Raw genomic sequence first — 23,522 nt, forward strand, 5'->3', positions numbered from 1 at the left:
ATGTCTCTGAATCTCATGCCTTTATCTGTCCGCTTTACCATTCCCTTTCCCCACTGGTAACCATTCTTTTGTTCTCTGTATCTGTGACTCTGCTCCTCTTTTGTTACATACCTTTGTTTGCCTTATTTTTTAGATTCCACATATAAGCAATAGCAGAGAATGGGTCTTTCTCTAACTTATTTCATAAGCATGATTCTCTCTTGGTCCATCCTCACTGTCACAAAAGGCAAGATTTCACTCATTTTTATGACTGAGTAATATTCCATTGTATGTTGATGTGTATAATGGGGTACATATATGTACACACACATATGTGTAGTTACATGTATATATATTGGGGTGCATTTATCTTTTTTGATTAGTGTTTTGTGTTCTTTGACTATATACCCAGCAGTGAAATTGCTGGATCGTGTGGTAGTTCTATTTTTAGTTTTTGAGGAACCGCCATACTATTCTTCACAGCGACTGTGCCAATTTACATTCCCACCAACAGTATACAAGGGTTCTCTTTTCTCTGTATCCTTGCTAATGCTTTGTAGACTTTTTGATGATAGCCATTCTGACATGTGGGTGTGTTGATCATGAAACAAGGGAAATGTATGTGGCTATAAGAAGGGGATAGTGTAGGTCTGAATGCAGCTCAGCTTTGAAATCTTTGGTTGAACAAAGAGCATCAATAACTTCTTTTCAATTGTATTTCCATGACTCTGTGTCTTGTGTTTTTATCCCTGAGTTTGTAATATGCTTTCTTGGACCAATACCAGCTTGCTGCCCGGGGACCCTGTGATAGATCCAGCACAAGGGCACAGCAGGTCTTCTCTCCCAGGAGAGCCAGTGGCTTCTCCAGGCAGAATTCTCCTTCTTGGCCATCACTCTGCCCCTAACCCTAGCGTAATGAGAGGTGAGCTGTAAACCTCAGCCCATTAGAGATAATAACACACATTAAATTATGCTGTTAACTTCAAAAAACTATTTCCATGTGAGTAGTTACTATTTTCAGCTGCTAAGAGATTAATAACAGTGGTAATTGCCCAGAACTGTGTGCCTGTGCCCCTCATTCGTGATTTAGCTTGAACTATTTTACAAAAAGACAAACACAACATTGGAGTTGTGCCTTAGATGAGAATTTGGTAAAGTCAGTAAAAGAAAAATTAAGTGTTGTCAAAATTTCCCTCGGTAATCTTTTAGGGAGGTCCATGAGGGAGATGATCATGGTATCTTGGTAAGTTCAACAGAGATGGTGGTTTTGTTTTGTTTTGTTTTGTTTTGTTTCCCTTGAGCACTGAAATAAGTTTCTGACTTTGATTGACCAACAAATGAAGTAGTTGGCTTGCAAGATTTACACCTTTAAAAACAAGAATACACTCAATGCAGTGAGATGCTTCTGTTCAAGAGGCATGTGGGAATCGGGACCAAATCAGGAAACAGCATATCTGAGCCACTCATCTCTTGCTTACTTCCTCTTGGGAATATACTTTGTGAGTGGAATAAGTTTCAGCTAAACTAAATGCTACTTGCTGCAGAATCAAGGCTAAAATATAAGTCTGTGGAATCCAAGACCAGCATTCCTTGTATTATACTCTTCTACTCTCAAAATAAACTAATAGAGTCTATAACTAAAAGGGAGCAGCACTGCCCCCCCCCCCCCAGATTTTTATACAGTGAGTAGCGTCCAAAGAAAACGTCCCATTGATCTAAGTTGTCTCAGAAATGGTAGTTTAAAATCAAAGAAATCACTTTGGGTCCTTGGCTGGAGTGTTAGGAATTGCATACTTTGCATTGGTTTTTCATTGCCATCACACCAATCACTGTGGATTATCGCACCCAGTGGTATCGTGCCAAGCTGGAAGGAGAAGTTTTACTTTGAGCCTAAATCAGCTATCTGCACCCCATCCCCACTCCGCTGTCCCAGATGAGCGTTTTCCATTACTCAGTCTCATCTGAGGTCTGAGGATAAGAATGCAGTGATTAATTTAGCTTGTTCCCAGAAAAATCAGAGGCACTACAGCAAATGAATATATTATTTGGTCCAAGTAGGTGTTTATTATTTAAAGCAAAGAGATGCCTCATTACAATCCCATTACACCTTCAAAGAGAAGCCTCAGCTTGGTTGGAGTGATCCATGGCAAAGATGCATGTTTCATGACCTGCTATCAGACCTTTTTCTGCTGCAGCAGGAAAGGAGCAAAGCTCCATGCTCCCTGAAGGGACGGAGACAAAAGCCAGCACTTCCATGATCAGATTTTCTTTAGTCATCCCCTTCCATTGCATCAGCTCTAAAAAGACTGAGGTTAACCTGGGCTGTATTAACAAATAATAATAATACAGTGGCAAAGATGATCGGAAAGCAGGGGTGGGGAGATTTTAATATTGCTGTTACTATTAAGAGCATGAGGCCCAGCAGAAGGAGAGCTAGTGACCATTTTCCTCCCTTGACATACTTGGAGCTCATTCTGAGCTACTCAAGTGAGATAAATGAGGCAATACATATGAAAGTGCTTTGAGCATTTTGGAGGACAGATACTCTATAAAAGCAAGGTAATATTATTATTAGTATGGATCTAGTTGTCTGTGTTGGAGAAGATCGATGTGAACTGGGGTGTGGGTGATGAAAAGGCTGCTTGATTCACAGTGAGAGACCCTAATTCCAGACCTAGATCTGTCACTCACCTGCTCTGAACCTTGGGAGGGTTTATCAGTTTCTCTGTGTTTTTTTTTTCTTCTTCTTTTTTTCTTTTTTTTACATTTTTAAAATACAGAGCCTAGATTCACAATAATACTTTCTCAAATGTGTTACTCAATAAAATGCCTTTAGAGATGCTTCATGAAGATTTGGTTTATGATTGAAAGTTTAAAAAAGGAAATAAACGTCATTCCATGCTCCTTGTCTGGGGACTACTAGAAGCTCACCAGTATTTAAAGGTTCTAGGATGTCCTGCAAGCAAGAAAGCTGTATAATTTGCATTCATCAAAACATTTTACAAAGGGAACCATTAAAAAAAAAAAAAACTTAAAATCCAACAATATTGATGTCCTACGGAACGGACATTGGGAAATGCTCTAAAAGATCTCAGAGTTCACTTCTTGGTCTAAAATTTTGTGTCTCAGTACGAGCTTTCAACATGAAGTGCCATTTTGGGAGAAATAGCATGTTTTCCTGATATAAGTGGATGTAGACAAGAGAAGGGAAGATGGCATTTAAATACGTCATAGGTTTCAGTTAAAATATTTAAGACTAACGTCACCTGTCATTTTTAAACAGTCTATTCCATAAAATTAGATTGTATTCAGAGAAAGAGATCTGTCCTTGGCCCTTATCTGGTGATGACCATTTAATCTGTTGTTTTTTAATTAATTGATTTTTAATTAAAGGATAATTGCTTTACAACGTTGTGTTGGTTTCTGCCATACATTAACATGAATCAGCCATAGTTCTGTGAATAGTTCTCTAAGTGACTTAAACACTTAAAAGCATCCATGTTTTCTCTTCCACATCTACCAAGGACAAGTTTAAGTGGGCTGGGATAATATCGATGATTTACTCTGGCCCCTAAGATTATTTAATGCATCATCTATTTGTGGCCCAGACCTCGGAGGTTCACGAGGGCACTGATTCACTCCAAAGACACAGAGGTGGGAATTAGTTATGTGATGTTCAGGTTAGTGCTGAAATATTTTAGCTTGAACTCAGGGATGATGCTACACCCTGCTGACAAGGAAGAAAACATGAATTGGGAGTAGTTGTTTAAGGGTTCGAAATGCTAGTGTAAGGATATTAATATTTGTCTTGTAAGAAATGAGGAACCATTGGCCCTCCATGGATGAATGAGGCTAATTTCCACAGTTAATTTTTTCCATTAGGAAAAAAAAAATCATGTGGATGAACCACTTTTTTATTAAGTGTATTAGTGTATATATGATATATATAAATATAATATTTCAATACCCTAATATTTGCAATGAACAGAAAAGCCAAATCCACCTGGCTCAATCAACAAAGGAGATTTAAGGTTTGTGTAACTAAAAATAGCTAGCATGTATGGTTCCAGGCACTGTTTGTTAAATGCTTAATACTTACTAACTGATTTAATCCTTTCAACTCCATGAAGGACATACTATTATCTCTAGTTTGCAAATAGAAATTCTGAGGCACAAAGTTCTGTTCACACAGCTAAATTTCAGAGCTAGGATTTGAACTTAGCTTTATTTAAAGACCATTCTTTTAATCATTTTGCTTTACTGTCCTCTCTAACAAGTTCACACGTGGCCAGACTTCTTAGGTATTCACGTTCAGAGACTCCAAGAGTGTCACAGAATTTGAAACATCTCTCTTTACCTTTTGTTTTGTTTTGTTTTGTTTTTAAATTGTTTATTAAATCATACCTACTTGTTTTCTGGATTGGCTTATTCTCTACCTGCAAGATATGTCTCTAACAGATCTAGATTTTATTTTTTATTCTGACTGCTTGCAAACTGACAGTAAAATATACTTTCTCTCTCCGTGTAGTAATTCACGTCATTCTAGAATGATGTCTTACTGAGTTTGCTTGGGTGGAATGTCCATTGCCAATCCAACAATCAGCGTTCCCTGAATGCTAGGCCTGTAAGATCATTTCTGGTGCTGAGGGTGGGAGAAAGTAGCAAAGACTGAGCATAGAGGGAAATTTGTCTGAGAGGGATGAGAATCTTTTTCAAAGAACATCAAGCTATCATTGCCAAAAGAAATGTACATAAGAAAAATAAAATGTACATAAGTAAAGTCATACATTGGGCAACTTTTATACCAAACCTCACTTTGCATTATCGACCACCTTGGATCCATGGGCAGGATTCATTGGTGGGCTCCTGACTCTGGATTGTTTCTATAAAACTGTAATCAGACTCCAGAGTATGGCAGTAAGGTCTGAAAAGGGGTCAGGAACATGAAACCCTTTGAGTAAGGACTTCTTCCTTCTAGAATCACGTGAGTTCACTATGATCAACTTGAAAGAGGAATGAGAGACTCATTCCTCTGTGTCTAAAACACACTTGAAGCTGAATTGCTGACTGACTGATTGAGAGAATATGGGCAGAGGTTACAATGAGAAATTTATAAGTTAGGTAGAATTGGAATTGTTGTCAAGGAAGACTGACAGGTCTCCAGAAGCCTTTCAAGGAGAATGTATGGTTGCTCTTGGAGAGTCTGAGCACTGAGCTACACAAAGGCCAGGGATCTTTTCAGGTTGCTCTTCTACCTTTAGGCTTATGTGCAATTCTGTTTTTGTTTTGTTTTATCTTGATTTTGGGTTTTTAAAGTGATACCGATATATGTACCACCTTGGGTGAAGGGGGAAAGATTGCTGACAGCAATGAGCTGGCATCCTTGAGGGAGATGGCAAGCCCTGGTCTGAGACAGCCTCTTCCTGAACACCTACTCCTCTGTGGTCAGAAGTCGGGGAGAAAGGATTCAGAACCGCCACCCCAGGGGGTTCTGCTCACTGCCTCTCATTACCTCTGCCTTGTTTCTATCTTCCAGGACAATCAGAGGCTGAAAACATCATCAATTATGCAGAGCGTTTTTTCCCTCTTTTATTTAAGGTTTCCTGCTGAACTTCTCAGGGTACAGGTTTAGATAAGCTAAGACCTGGAATGCTCATTAACCTGAAGGCTAGTACTCTGGGGTCTCAGGTAAACATTTTTCCTCTGGGACTTCTAGGGCTTGCTGAGCCTTAGGGAAGTGCTTCTCCAACTTGGATGTGCATATTATCCATCCGCGGATCTTATTAAGATACAGGTTTCTATTGGACAGGTGAGGCCTGAGGTTCTGTGTGTCTAACAGTCTTACAGGTGATGGTCATGCTGCTGTTCCATAGACCACACTGAGAGATGCAAAGCTTGTCTGTTTTCTCTCTGCCCCTTGTTCTGTCCTGTATATGCCTTCTGAGCATGTACTCGGTGTTTTGCAAATTTATCAGGATGCCTGATTATCCAAAGTCATACATCTTTGAGAAATTATCCTTCAAATTATCTAATGAGGCAATTAAATTGTAACTGAGCTACCAAGCACCTCTCTGTCTTATTTTCTGATGACCTCACCTTGTAAGCGACAACGGAAATATGTGACTAGCGCTCAACTAATGGTTGTTTCATAGATACACACAAGGAAAATCTCTATCTTCCTCATGCTACCTACATGCCTGTCCTGGTGTTCCTCATCTTCACATTATGTGGATACATGCCAGGGGCACGTATAAAGTGTTCTTCTCCTTCCTTTCCCTGTGCCTTTCCTTAGGACATGCACGTCATCAGCACTGATGAGAACCAAGTGTTTGCAGCGGTCCAAGAGTGGAACCAGAATGACACGTACAACCTCTACATCTCAGACACACGTGGAGTCTACTTCACCCTGGCCTTAGAGAATGTCCAGAGTAGCAGAGGCCCTGAGGGCAACGTCATGATTGACCTCTATGAGGTATGTCACAAGGCATGTGTGGTCTTCAGCCACTGCAGTGCTGTGACCGGCAGTTGAAGGCCCTTCCCTCAGTCATTTTAATGACTAGTTCCTTATGTGGCCTTGGTCTGTTTGGGAGAGGGAGGGGCTTGCAGAACATTTATGTTGGTTAATTTGCAATTCAAAAGACATTTCTGGGAGGGATTCTTTGTTGACCAAGTCCAGAAGACTTGAAAAGTATCTGGGGAAGCAGTCAGCTAATTAAAAGGTTTGAATAAGAGTGGGCCTAGTATGAAGCTTGAAAATAGTCTTAAAGGACTAATGGATGTCAGGGGTAGAGCAAGGAAGTGACTGGCAGTGCTCTCTTACGTCTCATAAGAAAGAACTAAGAGAACATCTTTGCACTGCATCAGAACACACTCCCTTGACAAATGCTTTACCTATTTAGGTCATGCAGAATATTGAGCAGAGTTCCCTGTGCTATACAGTAGATCCTTGTTTGTTACCTATTTTAAATATAGCAGTGTGTCCTTGTCAATCCCAAACTCTGTCTATCCTTCATATATGTGTAACTGAATCACATTGCTGTACATGTGAAATTAACACAACATTGTTAATTAACTATGCTCCAATACAACATAAAACTTGGAAATTATTGTAGCTAAATATTGGGGAAAAAAAGAAGACACTCACTTGGACTTGAAGACCTTTCTGACTACATAACCTCTACAAGCTGATTGTCACCTTCGCAGGGGTCCAATGTATGAGATAAGATTCATATGTCTTTCTTTTCCTAAAGAGGGCTAAGGAGGAGAAACAAAAAGCAGAGTTTACCAGATTTCCTTAAGGGAACTCTGACCCTTTTTTCCTCAGAAGGACCAGGTTCAAAATAAAGTCACGTGGTGGCTCAGTTAGCTTTCATGACAAACACCAACACTTTACTGGCTATTTAAAGTAGAGTCAGGTAAAATAAAGCTGCTATTTGGGGACGGATTTTATCCATGCGTCAGTCTTGTGCTATGAAGGATTCATAGTGGGTTTTAATGAGCCATTACAAAAGTCATATTTGGAATTTGGGAAGTACAAACATCTACTTATATTCTATTGAAAAAATAGTTATAAAACTGATTTAAATGTGTTCAGTCACAATGATACTGTCATTTGTTTGAGGATAAGCTCAGAGAATATAAGTTGTTTGTGTGATGAGTAGAAAGGGAATCATATCCAGTTATGTCAAAGAAAGAAACCAATTTCACTTAAGAAACATAAACCTATCATTGGAATTCTTCTAATGCTCTCTATATTCCTTCATCTTTAGGTATTTTGGGGAATTTTCTTCTAATGTCTAAACTTCTCTGTATATATAAAGGCATGTTAGCAAACTGTAAGCACAACTCAGAGCTCAAGTATTTGTAATGGAAATTACAGTAGACAGCATAGGACATAGTTTGTGTGTATATATTTAGGAAAATACCCTGCAAACTTTTTATGCAGTCACAAATTTCTTCCACTTCATTTCCTGCCCATGTTCCAGATAAATATAGTATCATATATCTCAGCCTCAAACTGAACATGTATTCTGGAAAACATTTACATATTCTAGTGATTTACTTTTAAATCCGTGTTGGATAAAATTGTGATTTAGGGTGTAAATTTTGGAGTCAAGCAGGCTGGATTTAAATCCTGACCATGCCACATATATATCTCCGTGAGATAAATCCAACAACTTTTGAGCCTTAGTCTCCTTGTTTAAAATAAGGGGATAAATGTAATATCTACTTGGTAGGATTTCATTGAGGATGAAATAAGCTAATCTTCTTAAAGTACTGTGAACAGTGCCTGAAATATAGCAATACTCAACAGATTATAGATAGCATAATCAATATTACATTCCAATGAGTTTAAGCCTGAAAACAATGTTCTAGTCTTATAATCTTAAAACCAACCCATATTATTTAAATGCTCAACGTACTTCCACTGTTCAGGATCTCTACTCCTTCCTGTATTGCAGTTAGCAAGGCCACATGCCATCCTTTATCACCAAAGTTGTCTTCTTATGACACGCTTGCATGCTCAGTCATGTCTGACTCTTCTCAGAGTGTGTAACCCTATAGACTAGAGTCCTCCAGGCTTCTCTGTCCATGGGATTTCCCAGGCAAGAATACTGGAGTGGGTTGCCATTTCCTTCTCCAGGGGAATCTTCCCAACCAGTGATTGAACCCGGGTCTCCTGCATTGCAGGCAGATTCTTTACCATCTGAACCTTTTCTTATAAACAAATGTAAATTGCCACATTTTGGTCCTCTTTTGTAAATGTCATATAAACATTTAAACTTTAAGTGTGTTTTGTTGAAATATCACACATTTTCTTGCTTTGATCCAGCATTTACAGTGGGAATATCTTGCTTCGAGAGTGTGAAATCTACTCAACTGTCCCACACTAATCAGCCTCGGATCTCTCCCTGCTCTCTTGAAAACATTTTCTGATTTTCAGGTGGTGTTTTTCCTTCCTGATGACCTTCTCCCTCTTTTTAAGTCCATGTGGAATAGTTTCGCTGGTTAATTTTATTTTCTGCCAAAATGGAGAACATTTTAATTAGTCCCTTGATGATGGAAAAGATGACAGATTTGAACAAGAATGACTTTGCCATGTCTTATTATCTGCAACTGTTTCCATGAATGGTTTTCTGAAATCAAAAATTACTAACAGGCAGGGACTGAGAAGAGGAACCAGAGTGACTGAACACGGCCAGCCATTTTTCGGTAGCCTTTATGTCTTCCCTTTGCATCCCTCCTTTCAGTTGACTGTCTGTAGGGAAGCTGCTGGCTCTTATTACCCTCACTTTGAACGGTGGTGGGCCTACATTATGTAAAGGTGTTCTGCATCCTGGGGCCAGGGGAAGAAGAGGCTTTGTTTTATTAACCTGGCAGTTCACAGCAACTTGATTTGAAATTGATGTGATCAGAACAGCAATGCCATATAGGCCAATTACGTAGATAGAAAGAATATTGGCTGACACGGAACCTGGCACAAGTGTTCCTTAAAGCTGATTGTTCTGCCTAGCAGGAAACTGAAAGCCATCCAGCATGAATTTCCCAATCGAACGGCAATGAATGATGAGTGGTTAGAGATAAATGAGAAGTAAGAAAATCCATAAATGAATTAATGAGGAGAGATGAGCAACACGCCAGGAGGGGGTGACAGAGAGAGAATATATAGAATGCACGTCTGCCCACGTTTTGGGGGGGACAGAGGAAGGTGACTTGCACTCTTGGCTTCTACGTGCCAATCACCTGCTGTTCTCATGTGCTCTTTAAATTATGTGAGCCGAGGTGAACTGTGTAATATGACTGTGTGATGAGTCTGTGTATCAGGCATATGTATTGTTGGTGAGTCTGTGTGGGAAATGCAGAGGGAGGCACAGTTCTCATGAAAAATAATCATTTTATTCACTCTCTCCTTGGAACCTTACAACAAATGCGGTTCTCTCTACACCAGAACCATGTGTATGTATGTACTGATAGGGAAATGTTGGGGACAAAGTGTTGGGGCTCTATCTTACATGGTTTAGTTATTAAAATACCAAAAATCCCCCTCAATGTGAGGTAACCACTGCCATGGACCCCATTCATGAAGAGTCAAGATGTGAGTCAGGAAAGTTGGCCTCAGAGCAAAAATGCTGGGTAGTGATTTTTGTTGAAGAAATATCACAGTAAATAGATAATATTTGGGATACCACTTAGGATACCATTTAAACACTTTATAAAGAAGCTTTTAAGTTATCTCATTCAATCTATATATTAACTTTATGACACAGAGACTGTAATCATCACTCTTGTTTATAAGTAAATGGATGCAGAGAAAATGCAATAATTTTTTATAAGATTACAAAGCTCTTAAGTGTCAGGATTAGGATCTGCATTCTAGAGTGTGCAGTCTTTTAACCAGAAACTATTGTGTGTCTCTAGAAAGATCAGCCTTCAGGCTTCTATTTGATTGTGGCCAAGTAGCAACCATAAGATAGAAGCCCATTAGAGAGCAGCATAAATCATATTAGACGATACCTACAGGAGAGATCAGATGGGAAGAAGAAAATGGTCTGGGAAAAAGCCAACATGAACAGAATCAGCAGATGATGGTTTTGGACCTGTTCACCATTTACTAAACCAAGTCCTGAGCCTGCAGTTTAAGCAAATTCACCCTATGTTATCCTGAAACTCCCAATTTTGCCTGGTGGATGTGTTCATGCAAGAGAATCCTAGAAACAAGTGTCCTAAAATTCTGTCACTCCCGAGGAGCACAAATTCTCCGGTGGCACCATGTGGAGCAGGTCACAGAAGACAGCAGGCCTGATGGTGGCCGGAGCAAAAGAGCTGTGATGAGTGTGTCTGAGACATGTGGTTCCTGGTATATCCATCTGGAGCGGATGATGATACGGAGTCTGACAGCTTTGGGCAATATCCTCCCTCCTCTGGGAAGGGGATATTAATTAATGATGATGGCGAGCCCTTTGGTTTAATGGACAATGACAGTTCACCCCAGCCAAGCAGAAGGGGTTGTGTTGAGAATGAAGCCACCTGGCTGCAAATTCAGAATGCACGGAATGTATGCATGCAGGAGTGAGGCACAGTGGGTGGTATGACAGACGTGACTGGTGAGTGGTGCATGTTGTTACACACATAGTGTCTTCCGTAAGTTATGAGCTGTTGCTGCTGCTGCTAAGTCGATTCAGTCATGTCTGACTCTGTGCGACCCCATAGACTGCAGCCCACCAGGCTCCCCCGTCCCTGGGATTCTTCAGGCAAGAACACTGGAGTGGGTTGCCATTTCCTTCTCCAATGCAGGAAAGTGAAAAGTGAAAGGGAAGTCGCTCAGTCGTGTCCGACTCTTAGCGACCCCATGGACTGCAGCCCACCAGGCTCCTCCATCCATGGGATTTTCCAGCCAAGAGTACTGGAGTGGGGTGCCATTGCCTTCTCCAATGTTATGAGTACCTCTCTCTATAAGAGAAAGCTCCACAATTCTGATGATGTAGCTACACCTTGATTCTCGGGAAAAGACTACCTCTTACAATCCAGTGTAAGAGGTAGGGAAGAAAATTCCTCTCCCATTTAGGACATAGTTATTGCAAGACATAGAATATACCCTCTAATTATTTAAGGTGATTCTCTCCCTGGGTAGGTGAGTGCTGCCTGACCAAGACAACAGGGAAGACAAAAATACTTAGTCTTTGTTGGGAGTGGGTTCTCTGATGGCAAAGGCACTGGCTGGGTATGTGTCTCTCCTGGCTGGGATCCTCTCTTTAGAACAAAAAATATCCTGTCTCCAAAGACATTATGGTGGCAATATGTTCTCTTTCCCTCCATTGTCGTTGATTCATTTTTAAAATTCTCTTCTAAGTTTGACATTTCAGATTCATAATTAAAGTCTGAGATAGAGAGGTTGGGAGGAATCAGCTCCCAGTCAGCATCAGGGAAATAAGCAAAAATTCCTGTGCAGGAATCTTTCTAACATGGCCACCATGTGGAATGTATGAAAGATCTGGGATAGGAAAGCACCTTCTAGGGAAAGAAACAAAGGAGATATCTGGAGTTCTTTCTTTAAATCACCAAAGAAATCTAAGTCCCAGTACCTGGCATATTCTGACTCTCAAAAAACACCTGCAGAGTGAATGTATACTTCCTTAGACATTCTAGGTGCTATTTTCCTGGTACTTAGAACACATAAGTGATGGATATTAAAAATATTAATTGAGCAACTACTGAGTACATGTACTGAAGAATGAATAAAAAGCAATTTCCTGTAATATCTGCATTTAACATTTCTCTCAGGATGAGAGAGAACTTTGAAGAACTAGTATTGCCAAAGGGTTAGGTTCTTGGGTTCTCAAGTTAGACACACTGATGTGGAGTCCGTTCCTAAGGTTCTTGGGGGAATGACCTTAGAGTGATTGGCCCCATCCAGACTTTGGTTCTTGCATGTGTAGAATGAGGGTGCAATGAGTCTACCACTTACACTGCATGGGGAGATGGATGTGCACTTGCTTGCAAAAAGCCTTTCATGTCATGTCTGACATTTCTTAAGTATTTAATCAATTTGGGGCACTGTGAATTTGTTCTCTCTTCTAATGAAGAATTCTTACTACCTAGTTCACTAAAAACAAAAGTAGCACTTCTTGTATAAAGTGACTTTCAATTATTAATTTCCATGAGAGAATATGGTGGATTGAATGATAATCCAGAAGTTATACCCGAGTGAGACATGATGATGTGAGAGATGACAGGAGAATCTAGGAAGAATTCACATGTGGTAAGAAGTTTGAGGAGTACCAGACACATTTCCAGGAAGACCGTTGCCCTTGAGAAGCTTACATGGTTGTTGAGAGCCGAGATGTAGATACCATCTGTGTGAGAGACATATTGAAGGACAGAGAAGAAGAGTTGGGGACAGTCAGGATTAAAAGAGAGGTTCTGGCTTCTGGTAAAGACTTACTGAGCTGGGTCTTGAAGGATGGGTAGGGAGAGGTCAGCACTGGGATGCTGTCCCAGGAAGTGGGGGTAGCCTTCATGATCAAGGAAAGGAAGACAAGAGAAGTAAAGGTGGCGCATTGAGGCTGATATCCTGAGGTCAGGGCTTTGTGTTGTCTTGAGGTTTGAACTCTGACGCTTTATGTTGAAAAATCTAATCAACGTGGTATTTTTGGCTTGTAGGATGTTAGAGAATAAGAAATAATTACTAATTAACTTTGAAACTTTTGGTATCATATTCCCCCATATGACAAAGAAATAAAAGTGGCTTCTCAACATACTCAGCATCTTTGTGCAGAATTGAGACAGGCAGGAGAGGTAATAGCAGCTCTTCCCTGAAGCGAGGCAAACTGCCAGCAGTGGGATATGCCATCTCCACAAGCCTATCTTCCTGACCTCTGTGTTTATGTGAAGGCATGCTTCCAGTGGGAATACTACTCCGCCCTCCACCCCGCAACCTGCCCTGTCATCACACCGCAGCCCACCCCAGTGCACAGATGGGCTCATGATGTGGATGCAGAGGGAGTTGTCTGGAAACAAAAATGTGTACCCTCATCCTCAGCAGAAACCTAGACCTAGACACACACACACACACACACACACACACACACACACACACGCACACACACACACTAATACATATATGCATATATGTACGTACATACACACATATACACACATATTCCACATTTTGGGTACTAATACTGCTCCCTTAGTATCTAGAGTCCACAGTAAGAGGGTAGAAGTTCTAGAAACATAATGAGACCTCATAACAAGCCTGCACTGTGACAGGCAGGTGGGCTTCTCAGGCTCAGGGAAAAGGAACCATGAGTGGCACAAAAACCTAACAGCAGGCAAGGGTGCCCATCTTTGCAGACCAAGCCAAAGAAGCCTAAATAAACAGATAAATAGGATAAAAATACACTCCAAATGGGATTTTCCTGGATTAAGTGCCTTGGCCACAAGAGGAAAATAAGCAGACCTTCTTCAGCTCTATCCTTTATTGTGATACATCCCCCTGGCTTTGCTAAGTTTGTACTCCTCAAGATAAGCCTGAAGACCAGGTTGCCAGAGATGAATTACAAAGCTCTAGAGGCATTTGATAAAGCCAGACAATTGGGGGCCAATAAAGTCACCCGCTTCTGCAAATCAAATGCACCAGCTTCTAAACACGTGTAGCCCTGCTCTGACACCTGGGCCAAAAGAGGAATGGGGCGGGAAATGGCAAGGGAACTACTGGAATAGGTAATGTTTTTTTTTCCTTCTCTATGTCCTATAAACTACAGTGTTGCATTGTCCATGTTTGGTACTGCTATGGAGGGAAGACGGGTACAACTGTGGGAAAATTCCGATTTATGAAATCAAAGCTTTAAAGAATTGTCAGTATAGTGTCATTTAAATATGTCGCAGCCTCTCGAACATATGCAAGACCAACATGGGCTTCCCTGGTGTGTAATCCTTATGGAGCCGGTGTAGTGAATAAATAAACGTTGCTTGCAATTAACATACCATTGTTAAGAGGTAGAGTATTTCTGGAAATTTACATCTTCCACATTTGTGGAGGATCCACAGTGTGTAAAAAAGTATTCTGGCTACTGTTACAGGCCCCAAATGAAGCTTGTTTTCCTAAGTAGTTCAAAGTATTCCCCCCCAGCAACTCATTTATACCATTTATTTGCTTAACAAACTTGTTGTTGCAAAAGAGTACAAAGTTGGCTCAACTCTAAATTATCCCAGATGCCAAAACAGCAGGTACGAACTAATGAGGTTTGACTGTGTCAAAAGCAAAGGCAAAACGTGGTGTTCTATTGATCGAAGCCCAGCTTCTTTGAATTGACAAAGTCAGAGCTGTTTTTGCTGAAAGAATGTCGGAAGTCTAATGGATTTGGGTGTGAACCCCAAGTCTTTGTTATCCTCAGCAATTAAATTTCATTTATGCCTCAGTTTCCTCATCTGTAGAATCAGGATGATAGGTGCTGTGCAGGTTTATAGCGAATATTGGAGGTTTTACCTAAAAAGGACTGGGTTTAGTGTTTTGTACATGGCAAGGACTGAAACCATGGTTTCATCCTTCTGCTTAAATTTTTTCATATTATAATATAAAGGACCTGAGTTAAGTTAAATGGGTTCAGGTATTCTTTCTAGCTTATTCATTTAGTCTCTGCTTGTGCTCCAGAAAGCCACTTAATCTAAGTTTCTATTCCCTCATCCTCAGATGAGACTATATCTCCTTGGCTTTCATGAGGATTAAATGAGATAACCTTTGCAGACTGTTAGAATGCACCTGTCAACACATTTCAAACCCTTTTCTCACTACCAAGTTTTCCTGGATTGTTATAATTTAAAGTAGAGTCAATTATGCAAAAATATGTTGAATTCTAAAACACGTGAAAAACATGACACACAACTAATGATTTGTTCCTGCACAGTTTTGGCAGCTTCTTTATTGTTGCATCTTTCCTAAGATATAAAAAAGAAAAAGTAATCATGTCTGTAGAGTCAAATAAATAATAAGGGCTGTTTATGGTAGGATTAATAGTATTATAGAAATTGAGGAGGAATTGTTCGACAATTTAGGAAAACCACTACTTCTTTATGTTTAAAAGCTGTTCGCATTTGCTTCATGTATTTTGGTAGTTTAATAGATCTTTTATAGAAAGAAAAATAGTGGTAGTCATTGGATCCAGAGTTTGCACTGATCTCTTTTAATTGCCCAAGGCTGTAAATAGTGCAGTGATTTCATCATTAAGGGCAGGGGCTGTGAAACCACAGAGCTCTGGGTTAAAATCCTTGGTCTGCCTCTTACCATTTATATGACATTAGGTGTTATGATCCTGAGCAACTCACTTTACCTGAATGAGCCTCAGTTTCCTCAGTTGTGAAATAGAGTAAATGATATTTACCCAAAAGGACTTTTGCAATAATTAAAGAAGATAAAGTATTTAAGACTATCAGTGCTTGCCTAAAATAAAATAAAAGTTGTTGCTGTTAAGTCGCTAAGTCTTGTCTGACTCTTGTCAACCCCATGGACTATAGCATGCCAGGCTCCTCTGTTCTCCACTATTTCCTGGAGTGTGCTCAAATTCATGTCCATTGAGTTGGTGATGCTTTCTAACCATCTCATCCTTTGCCACCCTCTTCTCCTTTTGCCTTCAGTCTTTCCAAGCATCAGGGTCTTTTCCAGTGAGCCAGTGCTTCGTATCAGGTGGCCAAAGTATTGTACCCCCTATTTGTTTATCATTTGCCAAGCACAGAACCAACAGCATCAGTTTATCTTTAGGCAGCTGTAAGGTACTGTCAACCTACCTTAGAGGAGATAAGAAGACTGTCAAACTTGCACTGGGCTCGCCTTGGCATAGGGGTCATGGGGCCATTACATTGTCTCCCACAGCCCGGGGAGTCATGCATAAGCACAACCCTCACTCTCATTCCTTCAAGACAAGTGATCACAGTTAAATTTGATAGTCTGGTTTCTTTTTTAAGGAAAATAATTACATTTCTTCTCAAATTGAGGTATTTTTCAGCCATGTCAATTTTTCCCAGGTAGCAGGGATAAAGGGAATGTTCTTGGCTAACAAGAAGATTGACAACCAAGTGAAGACTTTCATCACATACAACAAAGGCAGAGACTGGCGTTTGCTGCAGGCTCCAGACACAGACCTAAGAGGGGACCCTGTGCACTGCTTGCTGGTGAGTCTTCATATGGGGGTGAAATGCCCCACGTACTGAGGGCTGGAGATGGAGGTAAAAAAGCAGAGGCACATGGCCCCAGGGCTTCTTGCTCAACTGATGAACAGGAGCAGATGGGGAAGGGTGTGAAGACGGATATAGGTAAGAGTCACAGCTTTGCTGCTTGTGATGGACCAAAGCCATAAGAAAACATAAGTAAGGTTCTTGCTTATTTCCAAGGATGTTCAGTTGCTGTCCAATTTCTGATAAGGACCACATATTGTAGTGTAAGGGAAACCATGATAGTTTCCATTTGTGGTGGGAAAAGATACGCTTACTTTCCCATGAATAACCTGTTAAGGATCTAATGACAGATAAATTCAGCTGTAAAGTTGATGGACTGAATGCAGAATTGTGTAAGTATATTTTCCAGTGGACATGCTTATTCATATTTTCAGAGAAATTTATGCCTCAAACAAAGATAAGGATCACTGATTTAAATCCTGAATCAGTACTCTTTATAATATGTTCCATTCATGTATGTCATTATATAAAGCTGGTATTGATAAACTATGGTCTGTGGGGCAAATCTAGCCCACTGCTTATTTTCTAGATAAAATTTTACTGGAACACAGTCATGCTTAACTACCTGTATATTGTCTATGGGTGCTTTTGCTTTACAGTGACAGAGTTGAGTAGCCATGGGAAACTGTGTGGTTCATCAATGAGATATTTACTATCTGATGCTTAAAAACAAATTTTTTGACCCAGACTTTGAAATATGTCTTGTAAAAACTTGTCTAGCATTGGGGCAGTAAGTAGATTAGATCAAATTATTTTTCTATTTGATTATATGATGGTGTCCAAGAGGAGAATCACAAATGTGTCTTGCCTTCAAGGAGTTTGCTGTCTACTTGAGAGAGAATAGATTAATGAGTGAATGATTATAAGATCACATCCTACTTTTCTTAGTATTTATGATACCTGCCCTTTACTTGACACATGAATTTGATACTGAGTGAATGAAGGAGGGGAGGCAGGGGTTAATTGTAAAAATAATATATCATTAAATGCTAATTTCTAGAAAACAAATCCAAAGTTTCATTTAAATTCGTAAAAGGGAGAGAGCAGTCTGTAAAGCTAGAGAAGAGACCTCTTAGTTTTAGTAAGAAGGGCTTGATATATACCAGTTATTCACACCCACCAAACAATCCAGCTTTATTTAATGTTATGCACACTGGGCATGCTTCCTTCTGTCCCATGAAGTCTGAGCGGTCACTTTGCAGGTTCATCTCCTACAACTGTAGGCAGGTCACCCTCCCAATGGAGAAGGTGCCACAGCCATCAGTTCAGTTCAGTTCAGTCACTCAGTCGTGTCTGACTCTTTGCGACCCCATGAATCGCAGCACACCAGGCCTACCTGTCCATCACCAACTCCCAGAGTTCACTCAGACTCACGTCCATCGAGTCCGTGATGCCATCAAGCCATCTCATCCTCTGTCGTCCGCTTCTCCTCCTGCGCCCAATCCCTCCCAGCATCAGAGTCTTTTCCAATGAGTCAACAGCCATAGCTTGACCTTATTAGCTGCAGAGGATATCACAGTTGTCATCATGTATCAGGGGAAGCAGTCTGACATTCTGCCTCCCACTCAGCTTATATCCCTATTAGTGGCAACTTGCAGGGGGGAAAAAGCCAGTTGTTACTCAGTACACAAATCCAGTTACAGAGTAAGTGAATGTAGCAGTTATGTATTGAATGCCTACTCTATTCAAGGCATATAGCATTTAAAAAAATATTTATTTATTTTTAATTGATTGATGATTGGTTTACAGTATTGGTTTGATTCCTGTCATGCATCAACATGAATTAACCATAGGTGTACATTATGTCCTCTCCCACTTGAATTTTCCTCACACTTCCTGCCCATTCCTACCCCTCTAGATTATTACAGAGCACCAGTTTGAGTTCCCTGAGTCATACAGCAAATTCCCACTTGCTATTTATAAGGCAAATAGCATTTTAAAAACATGCCCGCCTTCCTCATTCAGCTGTTCCAAGTCGAAGCCAAAGATGCAGGAGATGTCCCAGTGGCTTAATGCCGTCGTCCATCCCATCATGCATGTTGATGACTGCGTGCCCGTGAGAAAGAGTCAACTGTGTCACCTAAAGAGGCTTTCCTGGGTGCTCTGGCATCATAAATGGACCATTAGAAATGCCTCTTACACAAAGCACTTAGTGAGACATTCCTTGCTCCGCCCCCAGCCCAGAGTTAGGAAGTCTAACTGCTGTGCCTCCGAGTTATAAATGCCGTATCAGCTTACATCCCCATCTCCGCTGAGACCATCCTAATACAAGCATCATCATTCCTCCCTTTCCCTACAGTGACAGCTGCTCCTCCTGTCTCTACCTGGCAACTTCATCTCACCATAGCAGCCAATGCCACCTTTTTTCCCCCTTAAATCTAACTTCATTGCGTTGAAATATGCATACATAAAAGCATTTTAAGAGTTAAGTGATAAATCTTGACAAATGTATAGACCCATGTAACGGCTACCACAGTCAAGATACAACATTTTATCACTCTAAAAAATTGCTCTGTGACTCTTCACAGTCAGTACCCACACCCTTGGCCCTAGACACCCTCCGATTTGCTTTCTTTCATGAGAGATTAGATTGTTCTTTTCTAAAATTTTACCTATAGGTGTCAATTGAACTTTAAAAATTCAGACCATGTCCCTCCTTTTACTTAACCTTCTAATGACTTTCTAATTCAGATGGAATGAAATTAAGATATTTGACTGTTGCCTGCAAGATTCCACATGGTCTGGCCCCCGTCCATTTCTCCTGGCTGGTCTCTGGACTCTCTCTTTCCTTACACACTGGCCATGGTGAGGGAAGAGATTGCGCCTTTCCATACCATTGGCTCACCTCACTCTTATGTTTTAGCCTCTGTATCTGCCATTATATTTTATCTCTTAAAATGCCCTTCTTCTGGTATGCCTTTTTTCTTGGCATTCAGATCCTTGTTTGAGAACCTTCATCTCAGGAGCTTCCTTGAGCATCCTCTGAAACTGCACTTGGTCCAGTGTTTTTTTTTTTAAATTCAGGATCTTTCTCACTCTGAAATCAGCACATGCATCTGTTGACTTGCTAGTATATCTCCTCCCACTCACTGTGAGCTCCACAAGCATAGGGACCATGGCGCTCTTTTTGGTCATTCCAAAGAGTTAGCTCAAGAGCCATACTTGACACATGGTGGGTGCTTAATGCTTGTGTTGGGGAGGGTGTTGTCTTTGTTTCAGCCAGACATGCCATCGACAGATGTTTGAGTTTCATATTTGGACTTTAGGGGAAGGCTTTCCTTGCCATTGATAGTCACACTGGAAAATGTGTTATAATAGCCACCTTCTGAAGTTCATGTGCACCAGTTGACCCCACAGTTAACAGAATCACTAGGCTCATTAAGACCGAGGAAAAATCAGTGAAGGAGACATAGATATATGGTACCCAAGAGTCTTTTGGCCTTCCTCCCTCTTTAATCTCATTATTTAATGCAATTTAAATCTGAGCTTTAGAAAACAGGCAGTAGAATGAGGAGAAGAAAATGAAAAAAGGAAGAAGAAACAACAAAAAAACTCATACAACTCTGCCAAGGTACAGAGTAAGAAAGATCTTTGAGCTTCAGGAGACCCAGACTGTTTAAAACTTCCTTAGGTTTGGGAGCTGGTAGCAGAGAGGAGATAAACAGAGATTTTAGATTGTGAATACTTGGAAAGTGACAGTGTCACTGGAAACACAGCCTAGTGATTAGAAAAGAGATTTGTCTTTTTTTTCCCCCCAGCAGAGTTGTTGCAAAGTGTGGAACAAGTTCAGAATTGCAGCCCCAAATGGAATGTTCCTTGTAAAATATATAGAAATAAGACATCCAGGGTAATCTGGGCTATATTTATAGGACTTTCAGACTGATTGCCTGGAGGGCTCAGCTGGGATTTCTTTCCCCTGAAGACCACATTGTACAATTGGATGGGGTGTTATAGGTCATGGTCCACCTGACTGTAGAACCTCAGGATTGGGCTCCCTAGAGGCAAAATGTGAGCTGAGCCTGTGACAAATCCTTGGGCCCCAAGGGAAAGCCTAGTGTTTCATGGAGAGAAACCATGCCTTCTTGATGGGTTCAGTTGGCAGCTTCCTCCTGGAGCTAAGCTGCAGCTGCCCCGGGAGACTCGACCCTGCTTCCTGCTCCTCTGCACGGGTTGCAGCTTTCCATATTCTGCTGAATCTGAGCAGTGCTGAACGCCCTACACACAGCCAGGTGCCTGGGGGCCACCCTCTTCTTTGTTCCCAACTCCTTACAAAAACTTCAATGGATCCCACGCTCCAACTCAAGATCAGAAACTGTACAAGTGCGTGTGTAGGATGTCTTGTGTGTGTAGGATGTCTTGGATCATTTAACCCTTCTCTGCCGGTCACCCACAGTGCCAGGAAGACAGCAATTCATTCGTAGATCGATTGACTTGAACAGGCATTCACTGAACACTTGCAGTGGCCAAAGGATTTTGTTGGTTAAAATAAGAAATACAAGAACAAGGCCAAAGAAAGGTGATTGGGGTCTAGAGGTCCACGGTATACTTCAAGAGCATGTGAACTCCCTGGATTTGCAAACCTTTGTGTGTGCTTCCTTTGTGCACTTTTCTTGGGAAAGAGTCCTCAGTTTGCATCAGAATTTCAAAATCTGTGCTTGACCCCAGAAAGATTGATGACTAAGGATCTAGTTGCTCCTGGTATTGACCAGCTGGTGATACTCTATGCCCTATACCTATGTGTGAGTCAGAACCACAGGCAGCTTCCAAACACATGTGTTGGTCCCTCCGTTCTTGTAGGTCAGCTCCTAGATCATGGTGATTTCAGTGTACAGTTTTGTAGATTTTTAATATGAGAAGTGAAGGGAAATAGATAAAGGTCTTTGAGATAAGCTGCGTTTTAACTCATACTAAATTAGAGATAACTCATGCTGCAGTCCTTGGGGTTGCAAGTTGGACATGACTGAGCCACTGAACTGGAAAGATACTCAGTATATGTTCCCTAATGAGGGAAAAGAAGGCAGGAGGGCAGAAATGGACAAAGTGCTTCCTGCCTGAGCAAAATGTGCCTAAGAACTGGAAGGCATTGTTTCATGTTTTCCAGGAGTTTGCAGTGGTTTGAGAGACATTATAACAACCTCTCTATCAATCTTTGGTGACCTCACCTTGATAAATATTGCAAATTGTTCAAGTGTAAATGTTTAAGTTTAAAAAGTGAAGATGAATCACTTAATATTGTTTTTCTGCAATGTGGACCATGTAACTTTCTTGAAAAAAATGGAAGAAAGGGAAAAAAAAAAAAAAAACACAAAACACCATAGAATATTTCCCTTGTACCAGTTGGGGGCAACCCAGTTCTACAAATGTGCAAGTGAGGGAAAAAAAAGTACACGAAAGAGATCGTTTGTAATGTTGCTGCTACTGCATGAACTGGTGTCCTTTCTTCCCAAATTAATTTTTCTCAGGCCTCCGAAAGCCATAGCAACAGAGCAGTGCTGAAATGACCAGTTGAAAATGCTCTCTTTCTCATGTAACGGCAAGTGCCTTCTCATACATAATCCTTGGGTCAGGTGACGACTTAGTTTCACAGTCTTCCAGACTACGGGTGATGAAGCATGTGACCAGTGGCTGACTTAAGATTGCCACCCGGGTGCTCTCTTGGACAGGGCTATCCTGCTCTGTTGGTACAAAAGGCCATCCACTAAGCCCCTGTGTCTAAGTATAGTAGTAATCGTTTCTTTGTATACCGTGGAGATTCTCACGTTGTTCTGGTAATGTGGTTCATAACAATACCTAAACCCATGTGCTTCTGGCATTGTTCTGAGTAGAACAGTAAAGCAAGGTCTTTCATGCCCTAACTTGAAAGTGCTGCCTGATAGTCCAAGTATTTATTGATTGTCTTTTTTAGATTCTATGTGAGGTTTTACAGAAGATGTAAAGTAATACTTGATGTTTTCTCTTTATTTGTCGAGTGTATCTCTTAGGGCGATAAAACTCTGCATACTCGATGACATGATCCAGGATTGTGTGTGGTAAAATAAGCTATGGTAAATCAGAGAAAGCAAGATCTGATAGGTTGCAGTTGTCAGGCACATTTTTATGGACACATGGTTTGACACCTCTGGTTATCCTGTCTCAGCATCTGCCTGAGAGTTGGTCAACACTTCCCTGAGGCCTCTGTAGGATGCAGTACCCTCGCTAATCTTCCTCTTGGACAAAAGGCAGCCAAGTTTTGGGGTCTGACTGTTTCTTCTTACAGGGGTGGTCTTCTTTACCCTTATGGAACATTGCAGAGTAAGAATTCCATTTTTGAAAGTTGTACATGAAATTGTCATGCAAAGCCAACCATTTGTTATGGTAATCATTGCTTGGGAGTTTACTCCCTGTGTTGGCAGTGATGGAAACACCCTACTGTGACCCATTGTGTCATTTCACCAGTGTTTCAGCTGCTTTTACTTCTGAGTTTCATTTTCAGTTTGTCATTTACTCTAGCCCATCTAAATGTAATCACTGCGTCTCTGTCGCTCTCCGAATATCTGCTGGCTGAGACTTAACAAAGCAGAATGAAAGTAATAACAGAGGTGCATGGGTGATTTCAAAACTCAAGTCGATAAGATTAGAAAATAATCTTCCTGAGAGATGAAAAGTGACGTGGGTTCAGTCACAAACTTGTGGATGATTCAGTACAAGACCGCTTTTAAATGAAATTTGTGTGAGATTTATTATCCTGTTTTTTTTTTTTTGAAAACTGTTGATGTCTTCATCTGAAAACTTGATCAAGTTTTGTATTCACAAACAAGTCGCTTAAATTTTCA

The 23,522-nt window shown here is 40.7% G+C and overlaps 1 protein-coding gene across 3 annotated transcripts in view; it reads left to right on the top strand.

Annotated features, from left to right (window-relative positions):
- Nucleotides 1-23,522, top strand: part of SORCS1 (sortilin related VPS10 domain containing receptor 1) — a 580,301-nt gene that overhangs the window by 447,550 nt on the left and 109,229 nt on the right. For all 3 annotated transcript variants that reach the window (XM_013975206.2, XM_018041707.1, XM_018041708.1), the window contains exons 9-10: nt 6,272-6,451; nt 16,501-16,647. In XM_013975206.2, the coding sequence (XP_013830660.2) occupies nt 6,272-6,451; nt 16,501-16,647 (327 nt within the window). The remainder of the gene's footprint in view (nt 1-6,271; nt 6,452-16,500; nt 16,648-23,522) is intronic.

The sequence above is a fragment of the Capra hircus genome, chromosome 26, assembly GCF_001704415.2.
Source record: "Capra hircus breed San Clemente chromosome 26, ASM170441v1, whole genome shotgun sequence".
NCBI classification, from domain to species: Eukaryota; Metazoa; Chordata; class Mammalia; order Artiodactyla; family Bovidae; genus Capra; species Capra hircus.